This window comes from Phocoena sinus, chromosome 14 (assembly GCF_008692025.1).
Source record: "Phocoena sinus isolate mPhoSin1 chromosome 14, mPhoSin1.pri, whole genome shotgun sequence".
NCBI classification, from domain to species: Eukaryota; Metazoa; Chordata; class Mammalia; order Artiodactyla; family Phocoenidae; genus Phocoena; species Phocoena sinus.
The window spans coordinates 22,964,551-22,983,188 of record NC_045776.1 but is presented as its reverse complement, the minus strand read 5'-3'; the positions used below and the strand labels follow the sequence as shown (position 1 = coordinate 22,983,188).

The 18,638-nt window shown below is 40.9% G+C and overlaps 1 protein-coding gene across 1 annotated transcript in view; it reads right to left on the bottom strand.

The window, feature by feature from the left end:
• Nucleotides 1-26: 26 nt before the first annotated feature.
• LOC116764985 (translation initiation factor IF-2-like) overlaps nt 27-18,638 on the bottom strand; it is a 39,864-nt gene continuing 21,252 nt past the window's right edge. The window contains exons 3-5 of the mRNA XM_032654036.1: nt 9,927-10,039; nt 8,729-8,807; nt 27-262 (exon numbers count right to left, since the gene is read on the bottom strand). Of these exons, the coding sequence (XP_032509927.1) occupies nt 261-262; nt 8,729-8,807; nt 9,927-10,039 (194 nt within the window). The 3' untranslated portion in view covers nt 27-260. The remainder of the gene's footprint in view (nt 263-8,728; nt 8,808-9,926; nt 10,040-18,638) is intronic.

The window sequence follows — 18,638 nt, the reverse complement described above, 5'->3', positions numbered from 1 at the left end:
TGTCAATGGAGAGGTAGTCTCAAGTACTGATTCAGTCAAAAGGCTTCCCTCATCAAATCAGTTTGGGAAACCCTGTATGCTATGTGTCCCTCCGGCAGAGTTCTGGTTCCCATAAGTACATTAAAAACAGCACTGCTTCAGGGATCACCAGCCAGTCTTTGGTGCCAGAAGGACCTGGTTCCAGAGTCCCATTCTTTACCTCATGATGGTCCTGTGTGCTCTGGAGCAGATGACTTACTCTCTGAGCTTTAGCTGCTCATCTCTAAAAATGGGAAAAATAAGAATAAGACAGTGAGAAATTGTCACTGAAAAATAAGGCAGGGAAAAACTTAAATAAGACAGTGTATAAAAGGAGCATAGGGCTTCCCTGGTGGCGCAGTGGTTGGGAGTCCGCCTGCCGGTGCAGGGGACACGGGTTCGTGCCCCGGTCCGGGAAGATCCCGCATGCCGCGGAGCGGCTGGGCCCGTGAGCCATGGCCGCTGAGCCTGCGTGTCCGGAGCCTGTGCTCCGCAACGGGAGAGGCCACAGCAGTGAGAGGCCCGCATACCGCAAAAAAAAAAAAAAAAAAAAAAAGGAGCATAGCACATTGCTTCAGGGCATAAAGTACAGAGGCCTGTCAACTCTACTGAACCCCTTTCTGAGTCATATTTCACCGTATACTATCTATTAACATCTCAAGAACCTCTGAGTTTATTGTACACTTATTCAGAAAGACTGTCATGGTGTATACTGTTAAACTTCTTTGGGTCCTGGAGCTTTTCTAGTAAAAATTGACTCCTGGATGGGTCTGGAATCCCTAGAGTAGTGATAATCAAGATGGGTCTAGTTACTCAATATCTCAGTCATTCTGAAGCAGTCTCCAGAGTGGTCTGACTCAGCCCTGCTCTAGGCTCCCGGCCTGCCAAGTACCAAAGTTGACCAGACCTAAAGTGTATCTTGACTTCTGAACTCAATTCAAACAAGCATTTATTAGATACCAGCGGTGTGCCAAAACCTGTACAGGAGGGAATGGCTAGTACTAGTACCTCTAATGCCTGGAGCTCTTGTGGGTAAAGATTGTATCTTAGTCACCTCTGCATTTTTGGAAATACCCACCTGTAGTAGGCACTCAGAAATATTTATTGAATGAAATGAGGCCTTGATGTCATGAATGCACAAAATTTATGACCTAAAGTTTAGAACCTGTGCCTAGCCCATTTTATGACTGTATTTGTCCAAACATTTTAGCTGCCTGATTGGTGGTACCCCGTTCACTGCGTTGGGAGTACATAAATGAATATAAGGCAGAATTTCAAGCTCACTGTGTAAGTGCTGAAGACTGATAGGTAAATATCAGTAAATATGCAGTTCCTTCAAGTGTTTCTGATTTTATAGCCTACCACTCCATTTTGCTGTTCCTGAGCATTCCTTGAGAGCTGACTTGAGCTCAAGCCCTTAGAATCAGGCTCTATTACTATGTGTGGGCTAAGCCCTCAGAGAACATGATGTGGAACGAATTGATATGTTGGATTAAGTGTAGGGTATCAGTTCATGGTGAGAGTTCTTTCTTGGACTCTCTTCTGGCCTAGAATTTGTTCTTAATGGTAGAACACATTCTAAGAATTTGTGGAGCTAGAATTAAGAGTGAATCTTAAATTGGATTTCCTAGAGCTTGTAATTTGTTCATGGTTATGTGACTCCAGATGGAATTAGAATATGTGGTGTTCCCCAAATTTATTTGATCACTGAATCCTCTTTTGCCAAGGAGCATCTTGGAACACTGAGAAATGCTGTTTCTTAATACTTCTGAAAAGTATTATATTTATAATTTTTACCTGGACAATTTATTGAAGTAATAAGTTCCATATCTACACCGAGTATAGTATTTTCTTTGTCTTAAACTGACTTTCCAGTTGTCAGGAATTCATAGGTTCCTGCTTATTTTAAATAAATATGCACTTTCTGTTTCTCTAAAGGTATTTAGACTTGCCCAAATATACCCCAAATCATCTTTGTTTTCAAATACCCATGCCTCATTAATATACTTTTAATAAACTTTTAAACATAAAAGCAGCATATGCTCAGTAGTTAATTTTTTTTAAAGGTTCAAGAAAAGAAGATGATTACTCATAATTCCACCATCCAGAGAGCTACCGCCTTGGTCCAGTGATCCTCAAACTGAGATGTGAGTCAGTATAACTCAAGGTAGTACATAGGTGGACAAGGGTGCGTAGGTAGCCAGAGATCCTTGGGCTCTGATTCCAAAGACTCTAATTCAGTAGGTCTGGGGTGGAACCCAAGAATCTGCATTTTTAAAAAACCACCCCCAGGTGATTCTGAAGTATATGAGTGGTAGAACACATGAGGAGAAAAAGCTGTCTTTATTTATGCACTTTGAAAAATTGAGGTGTGTATAAATATTTTATGTATATTTAAACATGCTTATAGATCTATGTATATTACACACATGCATATTTTTACATGTAGGTTGACCTCAACTATTTTTCTCATTTAACATGAACATTTCCTCACAGTATTAACTGTTCTTTGAAAGCATGAATTTAATGGTTTTATATTATTCCCTTCTATAGAGGTAATATAATTTATCTGTTTTCCTACTTTTGGGGCATTGAGATTGTTTTCCATTATTATAAATAATACTATCATGAATATTCTTGGGCATAAATCTTTGTATCTCTGAGTATTTCCTTAGGATTGATTTCTCTGAAGGTCAAAACATCTGACTTACTGTTTTGGACTCTGGGTAAGAATCTCCCACTTGTTTTCCAACTCAAACCGCAGTAGCATGAGAGAGGCCTGTTTCACTACTCCATTGACAGATGATATTGAATATCATCAATTAATGACTTTTCTAACACTTCTCTTCCAAGACATTTGTCTTATAAAGATAATTTTTGCCTTCTAGTGAAAATAACTTTATTATGTCTTTCAACCACCACATATAATTCAACTGTGATTTCCTTGAATATTTTTATGCCACCTTAAAATCTGACCGTTCTTTCTTAAAGGGGTAAACATCCTTCCTGCTTCAAATATGTTCATGACAGATGTAACAGTGAAGGTAACTTTTGTCTTCACAAAGATATAAATTTATGGTGAAATGTACTGATTCTGTCCTTACTTACCGATGGATTTTTTAGGTACTGAAGGAGTCAAGAGTTATTTTGTTTGTTTTTATGGGGAGAATAAAAAGGAAACGCTGGTGATGTTCACTCTTTGGCAGGATAAGAATAGAGTTTAAGGTGGGGTGCGGTGGGACATGGGGTAAGATTGAGAAATTCTTTTCTTCCATAGTACGAAGTAAAAAATAAAGAGTACTTTAACCATATTATGTTTTTTAAAAAGGGGCAGGTGGCAGTAAATACTGGGTGAATAAGAGTGGAGGATCCTTAGCGAAAGGTGCAAGGGATGTGGGGAGGGACAGGCAGAGGACTGTTTTATATAAGCCTAAGAGCCCTAGTACTATTTGGTATTTGGAACTACTTATGTGTGTATGTGTGTGTCCTTTAGTTTAAAAGTTACATCAAAACACATAAACATAGATAAGACCCTGCTCCAAATAATTGTCAGTTGGTGTCTCCAGATGGGTGCCCCAGGCAGCTAACAGTTCCTTTCAAGACTTTTTAACATTCCGATCCATCCTCCATACCACAGAGAGATTTTTTTCAAAATGCAGATCAGATTTTATGCGCGCAGATTTTAACGTTCTTGCCTTGCCCTCCCTTCCCAGCTAACCTTACTGAACGGCGCCACTCGTTTGTGCGGCCCCAGCCACGTGGGCCTTCAGTCCTTTGTCAGAGGCTCCTGTTGTTGCTCAGTCTTGGCATGGACTGCTCCCTCAGCCTGGAGCGCTCTTCCTCCTCTCCCCAAGTTAACCCTTGCTGGGCCTTCTGCTCACAGCTCTGCAGTCACATGCTCCTGGAAGCCTTCCCAGACTTCCCCACTAGGTCGCATGTGACTCTCAACAGTACCGGCACCCCACATTCCTGTTGCCTGTCACTTCATATTTTCAATTTGTTCCTGTGAATATTCTGTTGATGCTTCTCTTTCCCACTAGCACTGTAAGCTTCACAGGAGCAGAACTGTGTCTGACTTTGTTTCCCTTTGTGCCCTAGCGCCTAGCTCAGCCCCTGGAACAAATTAGGCATTCAATAAGTAGTGGTGACTGGTTCAAGTTTCCTTGCCATCCTGTTATTCTATAAGATGCAATACCTTGTTCTCCTAGGGATTTTTCCTGATTAATATTAAAAGCAAAAAAAAGCAAAAATCCCTACCCTTAATCTCTGAACTAAAAATAGAGAGGAAGACAGTGGTTGCCTATGACCTTAAAATGAGGCAAATCTTTATAAATACTAATTCTAAAGCTTTAGCTTGGTGTCCTAAGATATGCAGACAGATAACCTAGAGTCGGGAAAGGGCTGGAAAAAGGAGTTTCTCTGCCTGAGAAAGTGGGATGTTGGCCTTCGCTATGCATAGGAAACTCAGAACAAAGGTATAAAGAATGAGGGGAGAAGGCCAAGCCCCATGCGGGAGTCTGGGGCCCCATGCAGGGTAGGGAAACGGTGGAAGAACCTTAAGAACACAGAGGACTGATGTTCAATTTTATGGTGGCTGCGTTGCGTTAAAGTAAGTCCCTCCATTTCCCGCAGACTTTCTTTGAAGTCTGCTGGACACATAGGATTTGGGGATCTCTCCTCAACACTTCACACCACCAAACTAGAACACGTTCTGAATTCCATGACTGGGTTGACCTGGGTGGGAAAAGGACAGCAGGAGTGAAAGAATGAGACAATCCCAAACTAATACAGTTCAGAAGGAGCACAGTCAGAGGTGTGACCACCAGAACCTTCTCCCAGGAATTTTCAGAAGGTGGTAAGGAGGGCACTGACCTTTACATAACCCATGGAATGGGGAGGTAATAGAGGGTTGAGCCAATTTCACGTATACCTTAAAGGACAGGGTAGCTCTAGCTGACACCTGGACACAGATATTTAGGTGCCCTCGACAGACATTTTTTTTTTTTTTTTTTTTTTTGCGGTACACGGGCCTCTCACTGTCGTGGCCTCTCCCGTTGCGGAGCACAGGCTCCAGACGCGCAGGCTCAGCGGCCATGGCTCACGGGCCCAGCCGCTCCGCGGCATGTGGGATCTTCCCGGACAGGGGCACGAACCCATGTCCCCTGCATCGGCAGGCGGACTCTCAACCACTGCGCCACCAGGGAAGCCCGACAGACATATTTTTAAGGATTAAAAAGCTGTCACATCGAGGATAAGGAAGTTGAAGGGGGTGCCTAAGTTTATCCAAAGTAAAGAATATTTCTGCTCCTAAATAAAGCTAGCTGAGAAACACTGTGGCTCTGATGTCAGCATGCTAACCATACAGCAGGTACAAAGACTAAATTCGCCCACAAAAAAGTAAAAGGGGAAAGGCGAAGGATCAAGTTTCCCGGCTATATAAATCCCCCTGTAACTGCCAGAAACTCTTCAGGCAGACTCAGGTAGAGCTAAGCAACACTGAGTTCAGTGTCACGAAATGTAACCAAGGCTATTTTGTCTAGGTTGTTCTCCTCATTGTTGTGGCTTCCAGATCATAGGCTTGTCTGAATGACACCATATCTCCATCAAACATCCTGGACTGGAGTTGACCTTGTAGACATATCCATGTCTGGGGCATCTGGGGCAGCAATCCAAGTGTTGCTCCTAACTGGCTTACAAAGGGTCTTGCGTGGAACACATCTTCACACAGCTAGTAGCTACTGGAATGTCATCGATTTTCTCCCCCATACACCTACACTGAAAGGTAGTATAGCCTACTGCAAGTGGTCTTCAAACTAGGGTATCTGTACCCCTGGAGATATGCAAAAACTTTTCTAAGGGTATACAGGCATGCTTTCATATGAAATATTTCCTAAAATCAATCTTTCTGAGAACTAGCATAGGCAAAGTGTCTTACTGGGTCAATTGTACAATGCTCCAGGATACCAAAGAAGGGGATAATTGAATTATTGGTATTGGGGTGAAAACATGAATGACTGGGTAACACATTCTTTTCAAGTTGGGTAGTTTCCAGTGTGTTGCTTTGAATAAAACTGAAGGAGGATCTAACCAAGTTCAGATCAAGGAGTAGCTAATCTGTCCAATGATAGATTTTAATTGCTTTATTGAGATATAATTCACATACCATACAATTCAGTGGGTTTTCATATATTCATGGGGTCGTGCAACTATCACCACTATCAATTTTAGAACTTTTCAGTTATCCCCAGAAGAAACTCTGTACCCTTTGGTAGTCACTCTCACTTTCTTCCCAAACCCCATGGCCCTAAGCTACTTTCTACCACTAATCTACTTTTACCTACTAATCTACTTTCTGTCTCAATAGATTTGTCTATTCTGGACATTTCATACAAGTTGAATCATATAATATGTGGTCCTTTGTGACTGGCTTTTTTCACTTAGCTTAATGTTCTCAAGATGTAATCCATGTTGTAGCTTATATCACTACTTCATCCTTTTTATGGCCAAATAATATTTTATTGTGGAGACATACCACATTTTATTTATCCATTCATCAGTTATCCAATGATAGATTATTAAAAGTATTTTTTACAATATACTTATATCAGGAATGCAAAATGAGACATGGCTACAGATCTTTTAATAAGTTAAAAGAAGATGATATAAATAACTTTAATTTTAAAGTAAATTACTAAAACAGCTTCCTTAAAAAACACAATTTGCTAGAACTGACACAAGAAAAAACATAGGACGATTCACTTTTCTATTTATTAAGGAAACTGAATTTGTGATTAAACCCTTCTTATAAAAAAACAAAACTCCAGGCCCAGATGGTTTTGCTAGTGAATCATTCTAAACAATTAAGGAAAAAATATACCTTTCTTCCACAGACACTTGCAGGAAACAGAAAATGAGTTAGGAAATGTTCCCTCTTTTTCTGTTACTTTTTCTAAGTAACCTTGATACCACAACTTAAGGACATCAAAAGACAGGAAAATTACAGGCTAATTTCTCTCACAAAAACTCTTAAAATAATTAGCTAATTGAATCCAGTGACATGTAAAAAGAATAAGACATTTGACAAAGGGAGTTTATTTAAGAATGCCAGTTTTGTTTAACATTTAAAAATCAATATTATTCACCACATTAACAAAAACTACTGGGCATATACCCAGAGAAAACCATAATTCAAAAAGACACATGCACCCCAATGTTCATTGCAGCACTGTTTACAATAGCCATAACGTGGAAGCAACCTAAATGTCCATCGACAGATGAATGGATAAAGAAGATGTGGCACATATATACAATGGAATATTACTCAGCCATAAAAAGAAACGAAATTGAGTTATTTGTAATGAGGTGGATGGACCTAAAATCTGTCATACAGAGTGAAGTAAGTCAGAAAGAGAAAAACAAATATTGTATATTAACGCATATATGTGGAATCTAGAAAACAGGACTTCAGTCCTACAGCTGCAAGGAGCTTAATTCTCCCAACAGCAAGAATGAAACATGCTTCCCCAGAGCCTCCAGATAAGAGCCCAGCCCCTGTTAACACCTTAATTTTGGGATTGTGAGACCCTAAGCAGAAAACTCAGTCAACAACTACAAACCCCCTCCCTCACAATGGACTTCTCATCTACAAAATTGTGAGATAATAAATATATGGTATTTTAAGCTGCTAATTTTGTTGGTATTTTGTTATGCAACAATAGAAAATGAATATAGTCACTATGTAATTTTCAAACACGGTTTTATTGAGATATAATTTACATACCTCACAATTTATTCAAGTGTACAATTCAATGAATTTCAGTATATTCACAGAGTTGTACAATCACCATCATTAATTTTGGAACATTTTCATCACTCAGAAAAGAAACCCCTTATTCTTTAACTATCACCCCTCAGCTTCCCATCCCCCTAGCCCTAGGCAAGCACCAATTTACTTTCTGTCTCTGTGGATTTGCCTATTCTGGACATTTCATATAAATGGAATCATACAATACATGATCTTCTGGTTTCTTTCACTTAGCATAATGTTTCAAGGTTCATCCAAGTTTATGTCCATGTATCAGAACGTCATTCCTTTTTATGGCTGAATAATAAATAGTCCGTTGTGTGGATATACCATATTTTGTTTAGCTGTTCATCAGTTGATGGATCAGGCTTGACTCTTTTTTTCTGTAATTGTGGTTAAAAAACCCCACAAAAAACCCACATAATATAAATTTACCCTAACAATTTTCAAGTGTATATTACAGTATTGTTAACTATATACATATTGTTGTACAGTGGATCTCAAGTACTTCTTCATCTTGCATGACTGAAACTTTATACCCATTGAACAACAACCCCCTGCTTCCCCGTCCCCCCAGCCTCTGGCAATCACCAATTGCTATGTAATTTTGGGTACACAATTTGGACAGGGTTCGAAAACTTGAGTAACATTATTATTACAAAGTTATTTTCATCCCCATTTACTCACTTATAAAACAAGATTCTCAGGGCTCACATCTATAAAAATGAAAACTAGAGATAGTATGGGTACTGAACCTGGTCATGCTTTAGCGTTAAGTAATATTTATCAATGGTCTTGGGCTGCACTACACAGGCCTACAAGGCCTGTGCTTGCCCAGCTTCAAGACCAATAAAAGAGCCCGGAGTCAGCAACAGAGACATCAGTGGTTTAATGGATGGAGCTTACACGTCTGAAGCAAGGTCCTGGAGCGACACCCCATCCTGTGTGGTGGCCAGCAGTCAGGACATGGTGGCTGTCTTCGTCTCTGGGGGAAGGGGAGATTACCAGTTATAGGGGAATTAATGTCAGGTGGACTCATTAGTTACCAGGGAACCCAGTAGAGGGGCATGCCCCTCACTGTGCCTTTGATAAGAACAATCACCAGCTGGGGCCTGGACCAAATACATAGAAAGGTCAGTCATGTGCGTAGGGTTTTGGTAAAGCAGGCATTGATCTAGCACAGGATGTACAACAGCCATCTTAAGTGGCCTGACCATAAAAATGGGCACAGAACTGATTGTAAAAAAAGGAAAAAAAAAAGACTCATTGATCTCACTTAAGAAATGTATTTCCGGGGCTTCCCTGATGGTGCAGTGGTTAGGAATCCGCCTGCCAATGCAGGGGACACGAGTTTGAGCCCTGTTTCAGAAGATCCCACATGCTGCAGAGCAGCTAGGCCCGTGCGCCACAACTACTGAGCCTGTGCTCTAGAGCCCGCGCACCCAGAGCTGGTGCTCCAAGACGAGAGAGGCCACCGCAATGAGAGGCCCGCGCACGGCAATGAAGAGTAGCCCCCGCTCACCGCAACTAAAAAGGAAGCCCACACACAGCACAGAAGACCCAACGCAGCCAAAAATAAATTAAAAAAAAAAGAAATGTATTTCCAATAAAATTTAACTTTTCATATTAGTAACTTGTAATTAGGTTATTTTGATAAATTATAACTACTTATAATTTTAATGATAAGTCAATCCATAAGAAATTTTTTGGCCACAAGAAATATAAAAAAATTGTTTTCAATATATTCAGATTTTTGTTACAGAAAAATATGATAGAGTGATCAATAAAAGTATGCAAAAAAGTATAAAAGGGCTTCCCTGGTGGTGCAGTGGTTGGGAGTCCGCCTGCCGATGCAGGGGACACAGGTTCGTGCCCCGGTCCGGAAGGATCCCACGTGCCGCGGAGCGGCTGGGCCCGTGAGCCATGGCCACTGAGCGTGCGCGTCCGGAGCCTGTGCTCCGCAACTGGAGAGGCCACAATGGTGAGAGGCCCTCGTACCGCAAAAAAAAAAAAAAAAAAAAAAAAAAGCATAAGAATACTATTAATAAAGGTAAGTAGAATGGAGCACAATCAAAAGGAGAACAGGAATGATGAAATATTTTACCAGGAGGACCACTGGTGTAGTAGATGGGAGCACAGACTCTGAAGTAAAACTGCAGTGTGGTCTTGAATAAATTATTTCATCTCTCTTTTGCCTTAGTTTCTTCATCTGTAAATCTGGAATGGTAATAGGATTGCCATGAATAAACTGTTATGAAGATTAAATGATTTAACGTAGATAAACAATTAAAACCGAAAGTACTATATACAAGTTAGACATTATCATTGTCAAACCTCAGATCTGAGCCCAGGGTGTTCCCTCATCATTCACTTCAGCTTTAACTCCCATGGAGTTTGGAAACTGCCCTCAGAGCACTCCACCAGCCCAGAGGGTGGGTAGGGAGTACCCACACCCCCCCAGTTTAGGAAGGTTGGGTCCAGGACACATTGCTTTGAATCTGTTTAGGCCACTAGCCACATGGGCTACTGAGCATCTGAAATGTGACTAGTCCAAACCAAGATGTACTATAAGTGGAAAATATTCCCTGGATTTCACACAATATGAGAAAAAGAATATAAAATATTTCAATCATTTTTTACACTGATTATGTGTTGAAATGATATTTTGGACATATTATGTTAAATAAAATGTATCATTAAAATTAATCTCACCTGTCACTTGACTTTTTTAATGTGCCTACCAAACAATTTAAAATGACATATGTGGTTCTCCTTGTATTTCAACTGTACAGTTCTTCTTTACACAGTCCGCCTCAAGGTCAGCAGTCAGAGTGATCCTTTAGAAAGATAATTAAGGTCACATCACTACCCTGCTCAAAATTCCCCAGTAATATTGCGTCTCACTCAAGAGTAAAGGTCAAAATCCCAACCAAGTTCTACCAGGTCCTAAATGATCAGCCCTATCCAATGCCACCTCCAATCTCCCTGGTCTAGGGTGGGACCCAGATTTTGCCAAACCTGAGGCTTACACCATAGGTGAACAGGAGGGAAAGGAAAGAGGAACGTGGTTCCTTGCTAAGGAAAAGAATGCAAACTACAAATATAAAATTAGTTACAGAATTGATGTTAATTTAGAATTAGAAAATAAATCTCAACAATTTAATTCAAATCCCTTTCTTCTGATATCACTTTAGGCAATTTGTCAGACGTGCTTACACAGAGATTCTTCCAGATTGCAGCCTGGCTCCACCACCCCATCTAGAACTCTCCACAACTCCCAAAATTCCCCTCAGGAACAGAGGTCCAGGCAAGTGTCATTGGCTTCGTGGTAAATCTCACTCTGCTCCAATCTCATCTCCTATCACCCTCTGCTCTTTCTGTCACCTCGCTGTTCCTCACACCAAGCGTGTGCCCACCTTAGGGCTTTTCTACTTACTGTTTCCTGAGTTTGAAACATTCCATCCCCAGCTACATTCATAGCTCGCCCTCTCATTTCCTTCGGGTCTCTGCTCAAATGTCATCTCATCAGAGCAGCCTGACCTAGATAGACACTCAAAAACCTCTGTTGAATGAATGAATGTATATAAACTGAATGACAGGGAGACCCTATCAGTTTTCAATATGATATCATTTCTTCAAGGAAATAATTCACTCTGTACCCCCAGCCCATATCCTCATAGTAAATATGAAGTGAAGTCATAGGACATTCTATTCCTTTCTATCTATGTCTTTCTAGAAGAGCAGTTTAGCATGGTGGCTAAGAGTGCGATGTTTGAAATCCTAGCTCTGTCAGTAGCATGTGACCTTGGGCAAGGTCACTTAGTTTCTATGAGATTCAGTGTCTTCCTCTGTAAACTGGATAATATAACAGTATCTATCTCACAGGGGTGTTGGGAGGATTAAATGGGTTAATATGAGTAAAACACTAAAAATAGTGCCTGGCATATAGTAAGTTCTCAAAAAATGTTGGTAAACAATAGCATATGTAAATTATATAGACTATAAACTCCTCAAAAGCAGGAGCCCTGCATTCTTTGTAGCTCAGCTAACATGTAGAGCCCACTCAAGATTTTTCTCCTGGTTTGGCTCAGCGGTATTAATTTATTAACACATGCAGGCATTGTCTTGCTTGCTGGTTTCTCCATCTGCTCTAAATTTAGTACTAAATAAAGACAGTTGTGGGGTGGAGGAGATTTTAGAGATCTCTGGTCCAAATCCATTGGGCTTTTGTTTTGTTCAAAAGCTGTAATCTAGACAGAATTTAGAAATATCTGCTGAAGACTGTTTTTAGGCATGTGTTGCAGAAATTTGTAGCATCTATTTACGTTGTTATGTGTATCCATACTTTGAATCTTCAACCATTTGCATATGGCAATATCCTGATATTCCAAATTTGATGTTACTCTGTATATGAGCCCACATAATTCCTAACTCATTATAATGTATGGCTATTAAATAAATTGATTTATGAGAAGCAATCCACTTTTTCAATCTTAGAAGTAGAATAGTCACAATTCTACAATCCCAGGTTTAAATAAAGATGTCTAGGAGTAGGGTTCCATTATTAAATTTTACATTTGTTTTAGTGCATAATAATACCTTATGTCTGTATACCTTATTTAATGTTTACAATCACCCAGTAAGGTAGGCAGGTAGGGAAGTATCATGAATCTCATTTTATAGATGAAGAAATTAGAACCAAGAGGTGTTAACTGACTTGCCTAAGTTTACTAAGTGGTAATAAATGGCAGAGCCAAGACTATATTCAGTTTTCTGACTATTAGCCAGTGTCCTTTTCCACTCTTCGGGCAGAGGGAAAAGTTAGGAATTCTTCCACCAAGTTTTACAGCCAGACTGTATGAAGGACCTGACAGTACTCACCAACGGTGGTCTGTGTGTAAAGGCTCCTTTGGTCAGTCCCAGTTTGTAATGCTATAGGCCCATCCCCTTGGCAATGAAGATTTATACCAGGAAAATGTTGCAGATAACCGTGTTTAACTGCATCTGCTAGAACTGAGAAACTTTGGGATTGAAAGATCAAAAACAATCATTGAAGAACTAACTTGAATAGTGGCGGGGAATCTTCCAATCAAGTACTCAACCTCTTTGCTCCTTACTTCAAGCTAAAGATGCCTATGAAACCCCACATAATGTGGCAGCAGACGATATTTTTGTAGACAGAACTTTGAATAAAAGCAATCATAGTTTTGAAGAGTCTGTTTTCACTGGAAGAGAGCCACCACCCCAGAATTTCTTGTCACTAAATAGTTAGGAGGGAACAGGATCAGAAGTAGAAAGAGAAGTAGCCTGAACATACAGCTGATGGGGACGGACTCTACTTGGTTTATGATGTAAAGGAGTTAGCGTGAGTGGTAGAGACAGAATGACTAAAATCTCCATGCAGTTAGCGTATATATTCTGATCAGATGAGTGTAAACTGGCATAGACAAGTATGAAACATTTGATGTTGGACACAGAAAGGGGTGAAGAGAAAGCCAGACAATGTAAGGGATCTATTCCACATAACACTCCAGTATGATAGCTAGGAGCCTTTATATTTCAGAGGACTGAATACCCATTCAATGAGCTTGAACAATAACAGAATTTATCGGTTTCTGATAAGTCCAAAGAACAGGGATGGTACCAGCATCAGATGCAACTGGTTCCAGAGCTCAGAGGAATCAGAGTTTTCCCTCTCTCTCCTTCTAACTTTTAACTCTGCTCTCCTCTGTTTGTTATCCCCTTTCCTACTGCAGATGGGCTTCCTCCGTGTAGTCAGAGATGGTTGCCAGCAAAGGCAGGCCAATGATCCATCCTAGCATAGCCATCCCAGCACAAAGAAAAAGCACGGCTTCCATGTATAAATTCACAGAGAAGGATTGTGATTGGCCAGTGTGAGCCATATATCCACCCATGGATCAGTCTCAAACACTCAGGTGAGTTCCAGGATTCATCAATCCTTGGTCATGTCTCCACATGCAAATCAAAGCAAGCAGATGGGGTCTGTCCCCAGAAAATTGGTGATGAGGAATTTGGCTGGGCTATCACAATCCACTATAGTAGTAGTTCCAAAATTTGTCTGAAGGTAAAAATCACCTGGACCTTTGTTAGAAAACAGATTCCTGGGCTTCCCACTCAGACCAATGGAATCAGAATTTACAGGGGAGAAGAATGGTAATTTGTACATTTAACAAATAACCCAGGTGTATTAGTTTACTACTGCTGCTGTAACTAATTACCAAAATCCTTAGTGACTTAAAACAACTTAAATTTATGTTACAGCTCTGGAGATGAGAAGTCCAGAATCAGTTTCAATGGATGAATGTCAGAGTGTGGAAAGGACGGGTTTCTTCAGTAGACTCTGAGGGGAAAATTAATTTTTTGCCTTTTTCAGCTCCTAGTGGCTTTCTAACAACAAGGCTTTTTTTTTTTTTTTTTTTCCTTTTTATCTTTGGCTGCGTTGGGTCTTTGTTGCTGCATGTGGGCTTTCTCTAGCTGCGGCGAGCAGGGGCTACTCTTCGTTGCGGTGTGCGGGCTTCTCATTGTGGTGGCTTCTCGTTGCGGAGCATGGGCTCTAGGCCCACGGGCTTCAGTAGATGTGGCATGTGGGCTCAGTAGTTGTGGCTCACGGGCTCTAGAGCGCAGGCTCAGTAGTTGTGGCACACAGGCTTAGTTACTCTGCGGCATGTGGGATCTTCCTGGACTAGGGATCAAACCTGTGTGCCCTGCATTGGCAGGCAGATTCTTAACCACTGCGCCACCAGGGAAGTCCCTCATAGTGGCTTTCTAGTGATATTCCTTGCCTTGTGGCTCCATTTTCCATCTTCAAAGTGCACCACTTCAACTTCTGGTTGCAACGTCACATTGCTTTCCCTTTGACTCCAAATCCTCCTGTGTCTCATTAGTCAGGATTATTATGATTACATAAGGCCCACCCAGATAATCCAGGATAATCTCTCCACCTCAATATCCTAATTTAATCACATCCGAAAAGTCCCTTTTGCCATATAAGGTAATATTCATAGGTTCCAGAGATTAGGACATGGACACAGTTGGGCCATCATTCAGTCTATTGCACCAGGTAATTCTTATTATCAGGCAAGGCTGAGAAATACCACAAGGAATGGTTAGTTAACATAAGAACTGCAACATAAATATTCCAAACTATAAATACTGTAGAAGAATAACTAATTATTTAACTGTATATAATATATAGATGCCCAAATTGGGCATCCCAACCACCATGTTTTGGCAGGTACCAATAATTCATGATATTTTATTGTTGTATAGTGGATCATTGAATGAATTTACCACAATCTGTTTGTACATTCACCTGTGGATGGACATTTGGGTTATTTCCAGTTTTTGGCTATTTTGAATAAAGATGCTATGAATATTTGTGTACAGGTCCTTGTGAAGATATATATTTTCAACTTGGGGCAGTGGGATAAACATCTAAGAGTGGAATTTCTGGGTCATATGGTAAATGTATATTTAATTTTTTTTTTTTTTTTTTTTGTGGTACGCGGGCCTCTCACTGTTGTGGCCCCTCCCATTGTGGAGCACAGGCTCCGGATGCGCAGGCTCAGCGGCCGTGGCTCACGGGCCCAGCCGCTCCGCGGTATGTGGGATCTTCCCGGACCGGGGCATGAACCCGTGTCCCCTGCATCGGCAGGCGGACTCTCAACCACTGCGCCACCAGGGAAACCCTATATTTAATTTTTTAAGATACTGCCAAACTGCTTTCCAAAGTGACTGTCCCATTTTACACACCTACCAGCATTCCAGGCACTCCACACCCTTGTTAGCTCTTGGCATGGCAAGTCATTTTAATTTTATCTACCCTAGTAGGCATAAAGAGGTGTCTCACTGTAGTTTTAATTTGCATTTCACTGATGACTATTACTATTGAGCCTCTTTTCAATAGTATATTTTTGCCATTTGTACATTTTCTTTAGGCATTTTGTTTTCTTTGTCTTATTTCTCTCCCATCACTCTTTCCTGATTTTTTTTTTTTTTTTTAAGATCCTGCTAATGCAAATGCCCTTAAAGTAGCAGTGGTGGCTTCATCCGTGGTGGTTTCTGCTAAGTGAGGCCTTGGAAGGAAGTGATGATGGTAGATGAGATTGAGGAGGTGGGTCTGGTGTGGTCAATGCTGAGGGCAGAGTGGGGAGGAGCTGTGAGCGGTTACAGATCAGGAAAAGCTAGGACAAGAGCAGCTGTAGTTTGGGCAGAAATGAAAGCCTTCCCCATCACCTTAGGGCTTTCCTCCCTCAGTTGTTCCTGTCGAAGTTTTATTATTTGCAACCAAAAGAGTAGTAACTAATATAACCTAACAGGTCACTGTGCTCCCTAGCCATCTGATCCAATATAAATCCTGACAATCCTGAGTAGTAGCTATGAGACTTCTTTGGATTTTTATCTTCTGAGCCTTTGTTTCCTTATCTATAAAAAAAAGAGTTAATGGCCATCATCAAAAAGTCTACAAATAAATGCTGGAGAGGGCGTGGAGAAAAGGGAACCCTCCTACACTGTTGGTGGGAATGTAGATTGGTGCAGCCACTGTGGAGAACAGTATGAAGGTTCCTTAAAAAACTAAAAATAGAACTACCATGTGATCCTGCAATACCACTCCTGGGCATATATCCGGAAAAGAAGAAAACTCTAATTCGAAAAGATACACGCACCCCAATGTTCATAGAGGCACTATTTACAAAAGCCAGCCTAAGTGTCCATTGACAGATGAATGGATAAAGAAGATGTGGTATATATATATATACAGTGGAATATTACTAAGCCATAGAAAATAATGAAATAATGCCATTTGCAGCAACACAAATGGATGTAGAGATGATCATACTAAGTGAAGTCAGACAAAGACAAATATTATATGATATCACTTATATGTGGAATATAAAAATTAGTACAAATGAACCTATTTATAAAACAGAAACAGACTTACAGACATAGAAAACAAACTTATGGTTACCAAAGGGGAAGGGGCAGGGATAAATTGGGAGTATGGGATTAACAGATGCACACTACCATATATAAAAGAGGTAAACAGGGCTTCCCTGGTGGCGCAGTGGTTGGGAGTCCGCCTGCTGATGCAGGGAACACGGGTTCGTGCCCTGGTCCGGGAAGATCCCACATGCCGTGGAGCGGCTGGGCCCGTGAGCCATGGCCGCTGAGCCTGCATGCCCAGAGCCTGTGCTCCGCAATGGGAGAGGCCACAATAGTGAGAGGCCTGCGTACCACACACACAAAAAAAAGATAAACAACAATAATTTACTGTATAGCACAGGGACCTATATTCAGTATCTTGTAATAAACTGTAATGGAAAATAATACAGATATATACATATATAAGCATAACCGAATCACTTTGCTGTACACCTGCAACTAATAAAATATTGTAAATCAACTATATTTCAATTAAAAAAAATTTTTTTTTATTTAATAAATTAATTTAAAATGTTAATGGCACCTTCCTCACAGAATTATTGAATAGCTGACATGAGATCACACGTGCAAAAATGCTTAGCAAATTTTTAAGTGCCCAAAGGGTGTAAAGTGTTGTTGCTCCTATGATTGTTAACCAGGAAGTGACTGACAAGTGCTGGCAATCAGTCATCTTGTGAAAGGGTATTCCCTTTCTAGTTCCCTTTTGCCAACTTCATTACGTACATCCAGGTGAAAAAGTCTGAGGGCCACTTGGAAATAAGAGTTTGCCAAAAAGGGATGGGGCAAAAGAACTAATCTTTGATTCCTGAATGTAGCTCATTTGATTCTCACAACAACCTTAAGTTTCTTTTGAGGATAAGCGCAGGAGTGGAACTGCTGGGGTTTAGGGCTACCCAGCCTTATCCTCACGCAGTAATGCCCAGGGCTCTCCTGAATGACCACGCCAGGAGCAGTCACTTACAGTCTCATCGGGAGCACCTTAAGCGTCCTGTCACTCCACCCACTGCCAGCAGTTAATGGCATCTGATTTCCTTTTCTCCAATCTGAGAGGTGTAAAATGGTATTTAGTTTTGATTTACATTTCACTGATTACTAATGAGGTTAAACATCTCTTAGTAGACTTATTAGTCATTCAGGTTTCTCCTGTGAATTGCCTCTTCGTATCCTATGCTCATTTAGTTTTCTGTCAGATTCCCTGTCTTTTCCTTAAAGCTATCTTTATACTTACCAGGTGTTTTTTTGGTTTTTGTTTTTTTTTTCGGTACACGGGCCTCTCACTGTTGTGGCCTCTCCCGTTGCGGAGCACAGGCTCCGGACACACAGGCTCAGTGGCCATGGCTCAGGGCCTAGCCGCTCCGTGGCATGTGGGATCTTCCCAGACCGGGGCACGAACCCACGTCCCCTGCATCGGCAGGCAGACTCTCAACCACTGCGCCACCAGGGAAGCCCTTCCTTAAAGCTATCTTAAAGGAATTTTTTTGAATATTATAAGTATTTATTTTGTGTTAATTTTGAATATTACAAATAACTTTTCCCAATTGACCACTTGTCTGTTAGTTCCATTTATGATGGCCTCCATAGGACAGAAATGTTTAATTTTGATTTCATCAAGTCTATGGATTTTTTTCCCCTTAAAATTTGTGCATTTGGCCTCTTTTTAAATTTTATTTTATTTATTTTTGGCTGTGTTGGGTCTTCGTTACTGTGCATGGGCTTTTTTCTCTAGCTGCGGCAAGCCGGGGCTACTCTTTCATTGTGGTGCACGGGCTTCTCATTGCAGTGGCTTCTCTTGTTGCGGAGCACGGACTCTAGGCGCACAGGCTTCAGTAGTTGTGGCACGGGGGCTCAGTAG